This window comes from Corvus kubaryi, unplaced genomic scaffold (genome assembly GCF_017639235.1).
Source record: "Corvus kubaryi isolate FWS band 111438036 unplaced genomic scaffold, C.kubaryi_AGA036_p1.0 37387, whole genome shotgun sequence".
In the NCBI taxonomy this organism is placed as follows: Eukaryota; Metazoa; Chordata; class Aves; order Passeriformes; family Corvidae; genus Corvus; species Corvus kubaryi.
The window spans coordinates 13,989,390-14,002,201 of NW_024581129.1; the positions used below are offsets into that span (position 1 = coordinate 13,989,390).

Below are 12,812 nucleotides of genomic sequence, written 5' to 3' on the forward strand. Positions count from 1 at the left end.
GCTCAGGGATGCTGTGCTGCCTGTTCCTGGCTCAGGTGAGCTCAGGGCTGTTGTTCCTGGCCCAGGTGAGCTCAGGGATGCTGTGCTGTGAGGACATGGGGAGGATGCTGCTGCTGCACAGGCAGGAAGTGCTGACACGTGGCGAGGTGGGCTCAGCTTCACAGCAGGGTTTTGGGATGAAGAGAGAGCTGAGCGTGCTGTCCCCTCCCTCTGTGCCCCAGAAGTGCCAGCTGAGGTGCAGCATCAAAACCACACCACTGAGCCCAAAGTTCTGCCTGCTCTCAGTGCATCCCCTTCATGTGCAGTTCCAAATAAAAGCAAACCCTTTGTAGAACCCTTCTGACTCAATCAGCTGCTGAGCAGAGAAACAAGAGAGTAGGAACTCGGCAGTTCCGGCCTCAGCTCCAACATCTGGCTTCCTTTTTTGGCTGGCAAATCATATTGTGACTTTGTGTGCCCCCTGGTTATCTCCCCTTTATTAAATCATCAAACTGGAGCTGATGATTGATGCTGGGGAACTTTCCCATCTCTGCAGCAAAGCCTGGGTGGCTCCAGAGATAAACGAGGAGTGGGAACTGTAGCAGGAGAGCTGATCTCTGCTCGGATGCTTCCTCCAAAAGCAAAGCTTTTTCTCAGAAGAAAACAGCTCATTTAGCAGAATGGTTGCACATAATCCCTTTCAGGACCTATAATAATTCCAATACATCCATATTTCAAAGAGCTGCGTAGCTAAATGTAGGCTGCACTGGCTCCAGGAGGACTAAAAGCCATCAAGGCAAAGTTGTTGAGCCTCCAGGTTCACTAAATGAGCTTGAAAAGCTCATTTCCGCTGGCTGTTGCTGATGGATGGGTGGTGGTGGTTGTAATTGTTTCAGCAGAAAAGCATTAAAATGTGGCAGGTACCACAAAGCTCCTGCTATGGGGTTCAGGGCTGTGGAGAGATCACTCCACGTGTGGATACATGAAAACGCCAAGAATTCAGGGTTCCGTTTGGTGAATTAATTGCACATTGTTCAGTGGTGTCATTTAGGAAAGCTGCTGTTAATGTTGTATTTATATGTTGGTATGTGCGGAGTAGAAGAAAATGGAGCTTTGAGGTGTATAGGCTGATACCTGTCTGGTAGAATGTGCCCTAAAATCCTTCCAAATCGTTGTTCTCTATCAGACAGCAGATATTTCCTCTTAGGAACTATATTTGTATTTGGGTCACTGCTGCCTTGGCTTTCTCTGCGTCCCAGGTGTCAACATGACAACCTTCTTCTCTGAGAGAAGGAAAAGGAGGTGTTTGCTGCTTTGTTTTATCAAAATCAAATGTTTAGGCTCCCATTTAGATCAAATAAGTTTTGGAATCCCATTTCCAGTGTTTATGAAGTGTGCAGCATGTGCCTGTTCTCCCTTGAAGGCCTCATTGTTCCAAGCAAAATGTAAATATTAGTATTTTGGTAGAGGGAAAGCAGTTGGCTTTTCCCCCTACTGATTCTGATGGTCAAGGACTTCCCTACTCATCCAGGCACCCCCTGGGGTTTATTTGTGGGTTCTCTGTCCTCTGGAATTTTGGGAATGATGCAGCTTCTCCTGGACTAAGAAGCACCAACAGCTTAAGGTGAAGCAGCTCTTTTCCAGTCTTACCTTCCCTCCACACACATTTGATGCCTTTCTTTATCCATGTTTCTCTTTCCTGTTTACACTCAGGATACTTTCACCCCACCAGAGCTATTCCAGGCTCTTCTAGCAACACCACAAATTCCTTATTTTTTCTCCCCCTGATCTTCCCTGACCCTTCTCCTATGTGGACCATGCCCAGAATTCCATTTCTTCTCCCATTTCCAACCCTTTGCATTCACGCTCTAAATTACCTTTTGTTTGTTCCAGCATCTCTGGGTTTGTGGCTGGATCTCTCTGTGTATTTTTAGCAGTTTGACTTAATATTTTATTAGGGCTTTAATTGCAGCGTGGATTTCTTCCCAAGAGGGATTGTCCTGGTTCCTTTTTGTCCCCTCTTTGGAGAAAGGAGCGTGCTCATCTGTTTTGTGTACTGGCTTGTCAGGATGCCAGAGCCAGCACTGGATGCAGCTTTCCAGAGGGGAATGTGTTTTGTTTTTTTTCCTTTGGAGAGATGTTTTGCCTGAAAAATCTGTGTTGTGCTCAGCTGCTTCATTGAGTAAGAACAGAACAGGTTTCTTCTGCATTGCAATTCCACCTTTTCTTTGGGATGAAGAGCAGTTTCTTCCATGGAAGTTTGGCTCAGTGGTGGTTTCCCTGGTGTTTAAAATCAGGGTCTGGAGAGGATACAGCAAAACCAGCTACTCAGCATGGCTGTATTTGTTGTTCCTCATCCCAATCCCTAATCCTTTGGTTATGGGGGATAAAACTGTATTTTCTACAATTCCTTGGCTTCCTTTTTGCAAGTGTGAAGGAAACAAAGAGGAGGACAATGTGATCCATGGTCTCTGCCATGGAAGTGTGGGGTCAGTGCTCAGGTGGCAATTCCTGCTCCTATTCATGGCTGGGGGCTGCACCAGCCATTCCTCTGATCCCAGGAGTTGCTGGGTTTGGGATTGAGGGAGGCTGCGGGGGGAAAAGGCAGCTTTGGCTTTCAAAAGCTGCTTTTTCCTGTTTTCTGCTGGTGCTTGATGGAGCTGGTTGGGTCATGGTGCCCCTTTGGATGCCCCAGGACAAATATCCCTCCACTGGGCCATCAGAGCCCTCCTGCTGTGGACAGAGAGCCGGAACCTTCCTGGGGGCTGGACACCCCGGTTGTCCCAGAGCTGCAGGGGAGAGCAGCAAAGTGCAGTTGTGAAATCCCCCAAAGTGCAGAAGCTTTGCAGATGTCAACATCTTGTTTTTCTTTTAATTGGACTGGATGTTCTCCCTGTGTGAGCTGTCCTTTGAAAACATTTTAATTAACAAAAAATCTTTGTTATTCCCATGGTAGTTTCATTATACACTCTTAAATGCCCAACACAAGTTTTAATGCTCTTGCCAGGAATAAAATTTAGAGTATCACAGTCTTTTTTTCTTCTCTTTGACACGGGGTGAGGGTCTGAAAATTCCATATTTTTGTGTAGTGTAATCACACCTCCTTGGAAATCAGGTCTGGCTGGTGTAATGTATTGGGTAAGGTATAATCCTGGCCCCAAGTTTGCCCTAAACCTTGCACTTTGGGTAGCCAGGTGTTGGGAGAGTTTTTCCCCATGGTAATGGGCTTAATCCTGCCAGGCAGAAGTGGATGTTGGAGAACTACCTGGAAAAATCAGCAGGATTTGCTTGCTGGAGCTGCATCTGAGTAGAGGTGCCCCTTTAAGAAATATGCTGAATAATTGTTTTTTTTCTTACATTCACTTTCTTTTTTTGCTTGTCCTGGTGCTTCCCATTTCCAGCTCTGCATATGTGCATAATTCCAGAGACTCCTTCACTTGGGGCTACAAACAACTGTGATTCAGAGCTTTTCCCTGGGTATTATTGGGAGTTGTCTGGAGGCTGAGATAAATAAGGGTTTATTTGCGGCTCTGCTGACAGTGAAGGATTTGAGAAGTGTTTTTAAAAATCTCTTCGTGCATCTTGAACTCCTTAGAGCTGCTACACAACCATGCTGGGTTCTCCACTCCTCTCACTTGGGGTTGTCTTTTCTTGTCTTCTCTCTGGTCAGAGGAGCTGCTACATTTGTACAAGTGGGGAGGAACAAGGGTTTGGCATTTTTAAGTGTCAAATTTATCTGTAAGAGCATGAAAAGTGTTCCCTTTAGGAAGGGTCATTATAACCACAGGAAGGATGTGGAGCTGCTGGAGTGAGTCCAGAGGAAGCCCCAAGGGCTGGAGCCCCTCTGCTCTGGAGCCAGGCTGGGAGAGCTGGGGGTGTTCACCTGGACAAGGGAAGGCTCCAGGGACACCTCAGAGCCCCTTGCAGGGCCTAAAGGGGCTCCAGGAGAGCTGGAGAGGGACTGGGGACAAGGGATGGAGGGACAGGACACAGGGAATGGCTTCCCAGTGCCAGAGGGCAGGGCTGGATGGGATATTGGGAAGGAATTGTTCCCTGGGAGGGTGGGCAGGCCCTGGCACAGGGTGCCCAGAGCAGCTGTGGCTGCCCCTGGATCCCTGGCAGTGTCCAAGGCCAGGCTGGACACTGGGGCTTGGAGCAGCCTGGGACAGTGGAAGGTGTCCCTGCCCATGGCAGGGGTGGCACTGGATGAGATTTAAGGTTCCTCTGACCCAAACCATTCCATGATTCTGTGATGGGGGTGGGGTTTTTAGAAAGACTTCAGCTAAGAAGGCCCTATGGGCTGCAGTGTCAGTTCATTTGGCACTGCTGCTCATCTCTTGATTTCTGGGCCACTGGAGGAAGATGATGGCGTTTTGCTTAACACCTTTTACAGATACTTTTGACAAGGATTTTTTTATTCCCTTCACAAATAGTCTCCTCAGAAACATACTCATTTCCAAAGGATTCCTTGGGATCTTTTTTCCACCTGCCTGTTTAGAAGTTGGGTTACTTCACCTAAACCTCTGGAGAAAGTGGTGTCTCAAACTGAGTGAAGCATTTGGGGCAGCCCTGTGGTCCTGCCTGATTTGTTTAGGTAGAGAAAAGGGAAGTGATTTGTTCCTCGTGCCTGTGGTCCTGGGGCTCCTGCACAAGCATTGCCTTGCAGGGAAGGATGGGATCTCCCTCCAAGGGGTCGCTGGCTGGTTTGGAGGGTGGGTCATCCTGGGGAACCCAGCAAAGGGAGAGCGTGAAGTGAAAGCAATGATGCAGCTTGGGAGGTGTGAGTTTCTAGACTTTGCTGGGGGGAATTTAAGTGAATTCTGAACTGAGACAACCAGAATCACCTTGCAGTGTTTTACCTTCTGGAAGCAGCCCCTGCCCAGCTGAGCGCCCTTGGCAGATGCTCAGCTGTGTCCGTCTGAAGAGCAGATTTTGTTTGGCTGGTTTTGCTGATAACCCACAGAATGAAAAGTTGTTATCGTTGATAGCTTAAAAAGTGGTGGCCAGCAGCTGAGAAGTGACTGAGCCAAGTGTCTGCTGAGGAAAGGCTGATGGATTGTCACATTTAAGTTGCAAGTCCAAAAAGTGACTCCAGAGCCGCCTCTGCCTGCTGTGCTTTGGTGATGTGCAGGGTATTGATCTTGAGGAATCTGCTTTGGGTGCTTCTGCACTTCTCAGCTGTGTATTGTTATTTTAGCAACTGCTTGTTTGGGAAAATACTGTGTTGCTGAGCCATTTCCAGCGACTAAACCACAAGAAATCAATTAGGAAGTCACCAGCACGTGACCAGTCGCCTTTCCTGGGCGTCAGGGACCCAGAAATCACTCTTGGGCTCATCTTCAGCAAGCATGGCTTGAAACAGCACTGTGCCTAAACCTTCCTTTGCTTTTTCCAGCCTGCTGGGATTGTTTTATTCCTTTGCTGGGTTTCTAAGGGAATTCCTAGGTGCTGAAGCCTCTGGGAACTGCTGGGTGGAGGACACTGCTTGCTGGGCTTGGTTATGTGGGTTAAGAGTTACTGGGTTAGAAAGAATCAGACTCAGACACTTGAGCCTGTTAATCAAAGTTCAACCTTCAAACCTGATACCTGGTTAACTGAATCTGCCTGTCCAAGAGGGTTTAAGAAATCAGATCCCTTGGGTATTGAAAAAGGTGCTGATTACTCGTGGAGCAGGCAGCGTTACAGGTAAGATGATCTCTGGTGCAGAAATCAGGTTGTCACTGCTGGCTCTCCATGGCCTGTTCCACACAGCCCTGCTCAACCCGGGGTCGTGCTGACTCCTTAGCTGATATTTAAATTCAACACTGATTCCTGACGTGCAGCCAGATTCCTGAAGAGGGGAGTTGTCCAGCCAGGAGGGCTTTGAGCAGCTCTGGAGCTGGCCCTGAGCTCTGGGACCTCGGGGACACGGAGAGGAGCGTGCGTGGTGCCTTTGCTCCTCTGCCAGTTGCCTTGAGGTACAGCAGCAATCCGTGACTTTTATGCCACAATTGAAGCAAAAACTCTACTATAACAAGTTTGCAAAATCTCCCTGTTGTTAGTGAGGTGCTGAAGTTGTGGTCTCTACAATGAGTGAGCCGGGGGAGGGGTCAGCTGTGCAGCCAGAGCTGTCTTGACGCGGCCCCAGGAGCCGAGCACAGAGCACAGAGCGAGGCCCAGTCTACTTTCGGTTCTTTAAACCACAAAAACATCTCTGAAGTGCAACGAGGAAACTGAGACTGAAGGCTGAGCCCCTGGTCTGATAGCATCAGCAGAGCACTGCTGGGGAGCACGGATGCTGTGGGCTCCTCGTGTCAGACCTCTGGTAAGAGACCCTGGGAGTGAGGGTGAAACCCCAAATTCTACAAGTTGTGGAAAGGATTAAATATAATGAGTAACACTGCTTTTGAACTCCCAGCTCTGCCTGCTTGTAGTGTGTATTTTTCTTCTCTGGAGCATGTGTTTGGTGTCCTACAACTTTTTTAAAAACACTTCTTAATTCTGCTTTTCTTGCTAAAAATAATAGTGCACTTCTCCCACGAATTTCACTGCCCTGAGTGACCCAGGGCTGTCCCACGGGTTCTCCAGTTTTTATGAGCAGGCTTGAAACAACCCACAAGCTTTCTGAGAGTGTGATTTCTAATTTACCTGTTCATTATCATGTTGTGTTAGAGCTGGGGCAGGGAGGGGCTCTGAAAGACACCCTGGTAATCCTTCAATGAGTAAATTACTACCTCAGTACATGGACACGTTAGTATTGTTAATACTCACGATATGTATGTGCATCATTAAGTTAGGCTGGACTATAAATAATATAGAGGGAAGAAAATTAAGCAGCTGGAGTGTAGTTGTTTGTGGTTCTAGGTGTGTGACTGTGCTATTAATTAACTGCACAACACTGGAAGCAGAAGGCTCCGAGGTGGAAGAGGATGGGACATTGCAATTAGCAAAGACAGGGTGATGATGAGTTATTTTATACAGGTGCTGTGGATGAAATTTCTTGTTTCTTCTCTGTTTTTTTAACCCTGTGCACTGGCTTGTTGGTGGCATCATAGCAATTCCAGCTGGGAATGCTTCCAATATTCAGGATTCACGTTGTGTGCTCCTCTGCAGTCCCTCCTCTCCTGGAAGAGTTACCCACAAGCTGGTAGACGTAGCTGATAATGATTTTAACAGATAAATGTGATAAGATCTGAATCCTGATAACTGGGAGGAGGCTGAGCTGTGCTGGGCCATGTGTCTTGCACTGGAGATGGCAGGAGAGAGGGGTGGGTGGGATTGAGATGGAGAGGCAGCTCCAAAAAGTGAGGAAGCTGCAGAGGGATCTGCATTTGCTGCCAGTGCTCAGTGTGGGGGCTTTGTGGGCTGGGAGCTGTTAAATACAGTGGAAGCAGGGACTGCACAGGGGCTGACGGCAGGGATGAACAGGGGTGGGCGTCGGAATCCAAACCAGGGTGGGTGCAGGGGGTGGGAACAACTCCCCGACAGAACTCCCCGTCTTTATTTAAAGAGTAGAGATGCAGAAGGGGGGTTTGATCTGCTCTGAGGGCTCCTGGGGTGCAGCAGAGCCAGGGCTTTTCCTCCCTGCCGCTGGAGGAGGTGTTGGGAGTTTGCGTGGTGTAAAATCCATCCTTGCAGGTCAGGAAGGTGCTCCAGCGCTGCCTGAAGGATGAAGTCACCTCTGTAACACTGCAGCTGCAATTAGCATCTTACTAAAAAAAGCTCTGGAGAGGGAATGCCTTAAATTTGTCTTGGAGTGATATCCATTTGCAAACACATTAGGGCAAAACTGAACAGAGCTAACCCTCCTCTTAGTTGTCATCAGCCCGAGTTGCCGTATTTAGAGCATCGTTTGTGTGATGGATGCTCTAATGGCAAACATTACAAGGTTAACAGCTTGTGTTTTTATGGCAAAGCAGTAGAGCAAAGCTTTCCCCTCAACAAAAAAATCCCTTCAGAGAGCGTCAAATGAGATTTGAAAAAAATAGAAAGAAGAGGAAGTGAACTCTAAATGAAAACACTTGTGGAGAAAATGGCTTTAGAAAGCACTTCCATGTCTTGCAGAATGAGCAGGTGCTTTTTTAAGGGCTATGGTTGTGTTTGGTGATATGCAAACTAAAATTAGCATTGTGTCTGCTACTCAAGTGCATGTGCAGTGTCTAAACTGCAGCCCAAGGATCGCTGCTCTGTTGTTTGCTGGAGTTGGATGAGTAACTCATTCTACCCCACTGCTTTAGTCATAGTCTCCATCTGAGCTTGTTATGGAGTCAGCAGCAGGGTACAAAGAGTTTTGCTTCTCCAGAGCCTCACTGATGTGCAGCTGCAGTATTGAACAGCCTGAAATGCAGGAGGTTGGCAGCTTTTTTTTTTTTTCCCTCCCTTAATCAGCAGAAATCAGTTAATGACTCATACAGCTTAAAATGTAACTGGAGGATAGCCCTGAAATCAGCTGGTGGGGTAGGTCCTTCTTGTGGTGCTTTGGTGGATGGAGAATGTTGTTGGATGTGCAGGTTCTTGGTAGCAAATTTTGTATTTTCTGGCAGGAAAGGGAGCTGTTGGAGCTCATTTTCCTGCTTGGGGGAGGGCACAGAGGGTTGGAGTCCAGAGATAACTGGAATGAGTAAGCAGCTCCACCCCTCATCTGATAGCGGTGTGAAACACCTTTAGCAAACCTCATGAGGGGACACTGGGTGGGAAGGACACAGATTGACAGTGGCTCTCTCCCACCCTGATCCCACAGCAAGCCCTGCTCGGGTCAGATGGGACAACTGCAGGAAGAGCAGACCTGGAGCAGAGCTGCTGCTTGCCCGGTCTGTGTGGTGTGGACCCAACCCAGCACTTACAGGCACCCATTTTGGGGAAGATCACCTGTGACACACCTCCTGGAGATGCTCTTTTGACCCAGTTTCCAGGTCAAACTCTGGATGTCCTTCTGGAACACGGGAATCTGCAGCTGCGGCTGTGTTAGCATTTAGCCCTGCTCCCTCTCGCTCCCCTAAGGGAGCTGTGACAAGGACATCACCTTTGGCCAGGGGATCTGCTGAATTTGGCAGCCAGGGCCCTTGCTGTGGGTCAGAACTCAGCCGCAGTGCTGAGGCAGGAGTGGATGGTGACGTGGCACATCTTATCTCCAGTGCTTTTTGTGAGCTGCAGAGTTTTTCCTGGTGAAAAGCTCACGTTACCTGCTCTGCAAGCAAGGGTTGGAGAACTGGATATGTTTTCCTGTGGTGGTTGTCAGAAGAGAGAAATGGTATTTCCTGATTGATCCAGCCCTGGGAGGCGCTAGGGGTGAAGGGGTCAGGTTTGACTTCTGAAAGAGAGTGGGAAGTATTTCTATGTCAATAGTTGCATATTTAGTAATGCCTCGTGGAGGTGAGGCAAGCTGCCAGCCCTGACATAGAAAACTGGGGTAAATTCTGTTCCTGATGGTCCACACTTTCCCTGAAAACCTTGGAAAATGAAATCTCTGCATGACCCAGAATTTCAGACCAGAGCCTGAACTCAGCACTGCTGGTTCTGCCTGTCTTCTCCTTGATGCAGAGTAAACAGGGAGCCCTAAAAGAAAGGAAACTGCTTGTTAACATGGGAATAACACTAGGAAATATTCCAGGTGCAGTCCCAGGTGCTCCAAACAGCTGGACTTTGATTGGAGTCTCACTAATCCACTTCCCAGGCATCTGGGTATAGGTACAGCAACCTTCCCCTGCAGCTCTGCACAGCATGTGACCTCCTTATCTCAGTGGCCTCCTTATCAGAGCCTTTGCTGGAGAGCTGGGGGATGACCACGTGCCCCAGGATCTGGGTAACTTCAGGAATACCCGAAGGCATCAGCAAATGCAGGTCCTTGATAAGTCCAGCCTGGAGGTAGAAGGGGATCCTGGGCTGGGCTTTGGTTACCTCAGACAATTTTTCCTTCTCGATCTTCCTTTGGCCAAACCTCCCAAAGAGCCCCAAGAAGTCAAACAAGAGGAGAGAGCAATCTTGGAGGTCCTGCTGTGTCTTTGTGCCCAAGGTGGCCTTGGATGCTCTCCAGCCTGGGCTTTTTGCATGAAATCCTCGTGTTGTGCTCTCTGGTTTCTTTTCTTCCTGCTTTTGACACGTTGAACATCACGATCGTGGTGTTCTGCTTTGGAAGATTAACTGTGTTCCTAAGGAATAGAATCTTCTAAATCTCAGTGCTGAAGCGAGTGGAGGACATGGCAGATGTTCAAGATTTATAAGAACTCCATAATTTATTTCCAAAAGCAGGATATAAATCTTGAATCTTGGAAGAAAAGTATTTATGTCAACTATTCTTGCTGAAGAAGGATTGAATTAAGTATCCAAAGATGTCTGAGCCCTTCCATCCTGTGAAGGACCAAGAGTTTTCCATGGATTGAAGTGATCTTGGTCTTGGATGGTGGAAGGTGGAATGGGAGAGCAGTGCTGCTCTCAGAGGAATTTGCATCAAATCGAGATTGGAAACTCATCTTTGGGGGTTTGGCATCAGAAACTGCTGGTGAGACTCACTCTGTGAGCAGCAGAGAAATGAAGTGCAGGGATTTAGGAAAATACTGGCTTTGTATGTGTGGGTCTGCTTGGGAGGAACTGAGGACAACTTCTGTCCCACAAATGTCCTAAGTGTGGCTGTATCCTAAGTAATTAAGGACTCCACTTAGTCAAATATTTCTTTTTAAAGTGAGGCTCTTATCCACAGTGGGGCTGTTATCTGGGAACGGTGACTGGCAGGAGGCTGATCCGTGGCTGAAGGGACGTTTGCAGCCCAAGCATAAAGGGATTCAAGCTGGAAACTTGAGCTGCAAACCTGGCTCTGCTTGGATTGTTGGTTGTTTGAAGCCAATTTCCCACTAACAACATCTCTTCCTGAAATAGTCCTTGGTTTCTAGAGCAGGGCTTTAAAAAGCAAGAAAAAAAGGAAAAAGCAGGGATGGAAGAGGAAAGGTAGGATGGAATTCAGTATTCCTTTGTAAATGGAAATGGTTGGTGTCCTGCAGAGCATCCACTTCCAGCTGCTGCAGAGCAGAGCCCTCAGGGTGGAGTTGTTGGTGTTCCCGGGGGTTAATGCAGTGAGGAGGGGCTCCTGCTGCTTGGCCCTTGGGAAAACTGCAGTGCATGGAAATGGGAATGAGCAGAAGCCTGGAGTGTTTCTGCAGGATGTCTCACATGCTCTTCTCTGCAGGAGACTGCCAGGCATGGCTTTCGTTTCTGGTTTGGGGGTTTTTTGAGGCAGAAATTTCAGTTTTCTTAAATGTTTACTTTGTTCCTGTGCTTGAAGGTCTGGGCTTGAATCTTGATGGGTTTATTATTGATAGCATGGGTTGAAAACATTGGAGAGACAGCTCTGGCGTGGCCTGTGCTGTAGCAGGACTGTTTCTAAGGCTGTTGCCTTGCCAGAATAAAATCATCCCAACTCCAGAGAGCTCCAAAACTACAGCTGGATGCTAATCCTGATAATTTCTTTAAGGCTTAAAACTGTAACTAATGATTTCCAAGAATAAAAGCTAAATTTGGGGGGGGGGAGGGGGGGCTGTTCTTCTTGAATCAGATTGCTGAATACTGGCACACTGCTTTTTAGAGTGCTGGAAATGCCTTAATTTTTCAAGCTTCCTGAGGAGCAGGATGGCACCAAGGCAAAGACAGGAAGAGGTGTCAGGGGTGACAGAATCATGGGATGGTTGAGGTTGGAAAAGACCTCCAGGATCATTGAGTCCATGCTGTGCCCCGTCCCCAGCCCAGAGCACTGAGTGCCACATCCAGGCTTTCCTTGGACACCTCCAGGGATGGGCACTCCACCACCCACCTGAGCAGCCCATTCCAATACTTGCTCACCCTCTGTGGGAAGAAATTCCTCCTGGTGTCCAGAAGAAATCCTCTCAAAGTTTATGCTTCCCATGACAGGATATTTATGATTGCTGAACATCTGAAAGCATCTTTACTCGAACTTGCTGTCTTTGTGAGAGTTATTTATTCGCTTAAAATTCCTGAATGCCACCAAAATAAAAAGTTTGTTGTGTTGCTGTCCTCATGAACAGAGCTGAGCAAATGCTCCTTCATGTCCAAAGCTTTCACGTGCAGTGGACAAATCTTGCTGCTATCGACGAGCACTTTGAATTCCCAGTTATTTGCCCTGTGCTGGATTCTGGTGCATCTGGGATGTTCTAATGCCACCCTCCTGTGTCAGAGTGATGCCTTAGGGTTTTAGCTTCCATATTTCTCATGTATTTGTGATCCTGCAGTTCTTTAGTGTGTAACTGTAAACTCCACACAGCCTGGTAGCTGCTGTTCTCCCATCTTGGTCAGACAAAACAATTCCTCTCCAGGCCTGGGAATCAAGGACACCTCACTGCCTCAGGCCCCGAGAAATGTAAACAACAGTGAGTTGGGGAGGAGCAAACTTGGGGTGAATGACTTCATTACATGGAGCTGTAATTGGGGGATTAACCCCCGATATGCAAATGGACCAAACTTCCAGAAGTGTGAAAAACCCGTGACCCAGTGTCCATTTTTGGGTGTAGCCCCTGGGGGCTTCATCTGCCCTAAATGTACCTGAAGTCTCTTCAATAAATATAACTGCTTTTATTCTCTTAGTTTTGTCTGGCCTCTGGTTTTAGGTAGTCCCTAAAGGCATCAAGAGTGGGAATTAGTTGTAACTCTTTCCTTCAATGTCATTCCCAGGCATCAGAAGAGGCCTCGCTGCGGGCTCTGGAGAGCCTGATGACAGAGTTTTTCCACAATTGCACAACAAATGAGCGGAAACGTGAGATAGGTGAGTTCCTGCCTCTTCCAAGGATGCTCCCGGTGCTTTTCCTGCCTGCAGCCCTCAGCAGGGGGGACTGGTTGTGTTCAGTCTGTGC

General features: G+C 47.9%; 1 protein-coding gene across 3 annotated transcripts in view; it reads left to right on the forward strand.

Annotated features, from left to right (window-relative positions):
• Positions 1-12,812, forward strand: part of XPO6 (exportin 6) — a 56,644-nt gene that overhangs the window by 3,610 nt on the left and 40,222 nt on the right. For 2 of the 3 annotated variants that reach the window (XM_042037074.1, XM_042037075.1), the window contains exons 1-2: positions 6,259-6,283; positions 12,634-12,724. In XM_042037074.1, coding sequence (XP_041893008.1) covers positions 12,673-12,724 — 52 coding nt within the window. In that variant the 5' untranslated portion in view covers positions 6,259-6,283; positions 12,634-12,672. Of the gene's footprint in view, positions 1-6,258; positions 6,284-12,633; positions 12,725-12,812 lie in introns of those variants that run through there. The other variant, XM_042037076.1, reaches the window with a different exon arrangement.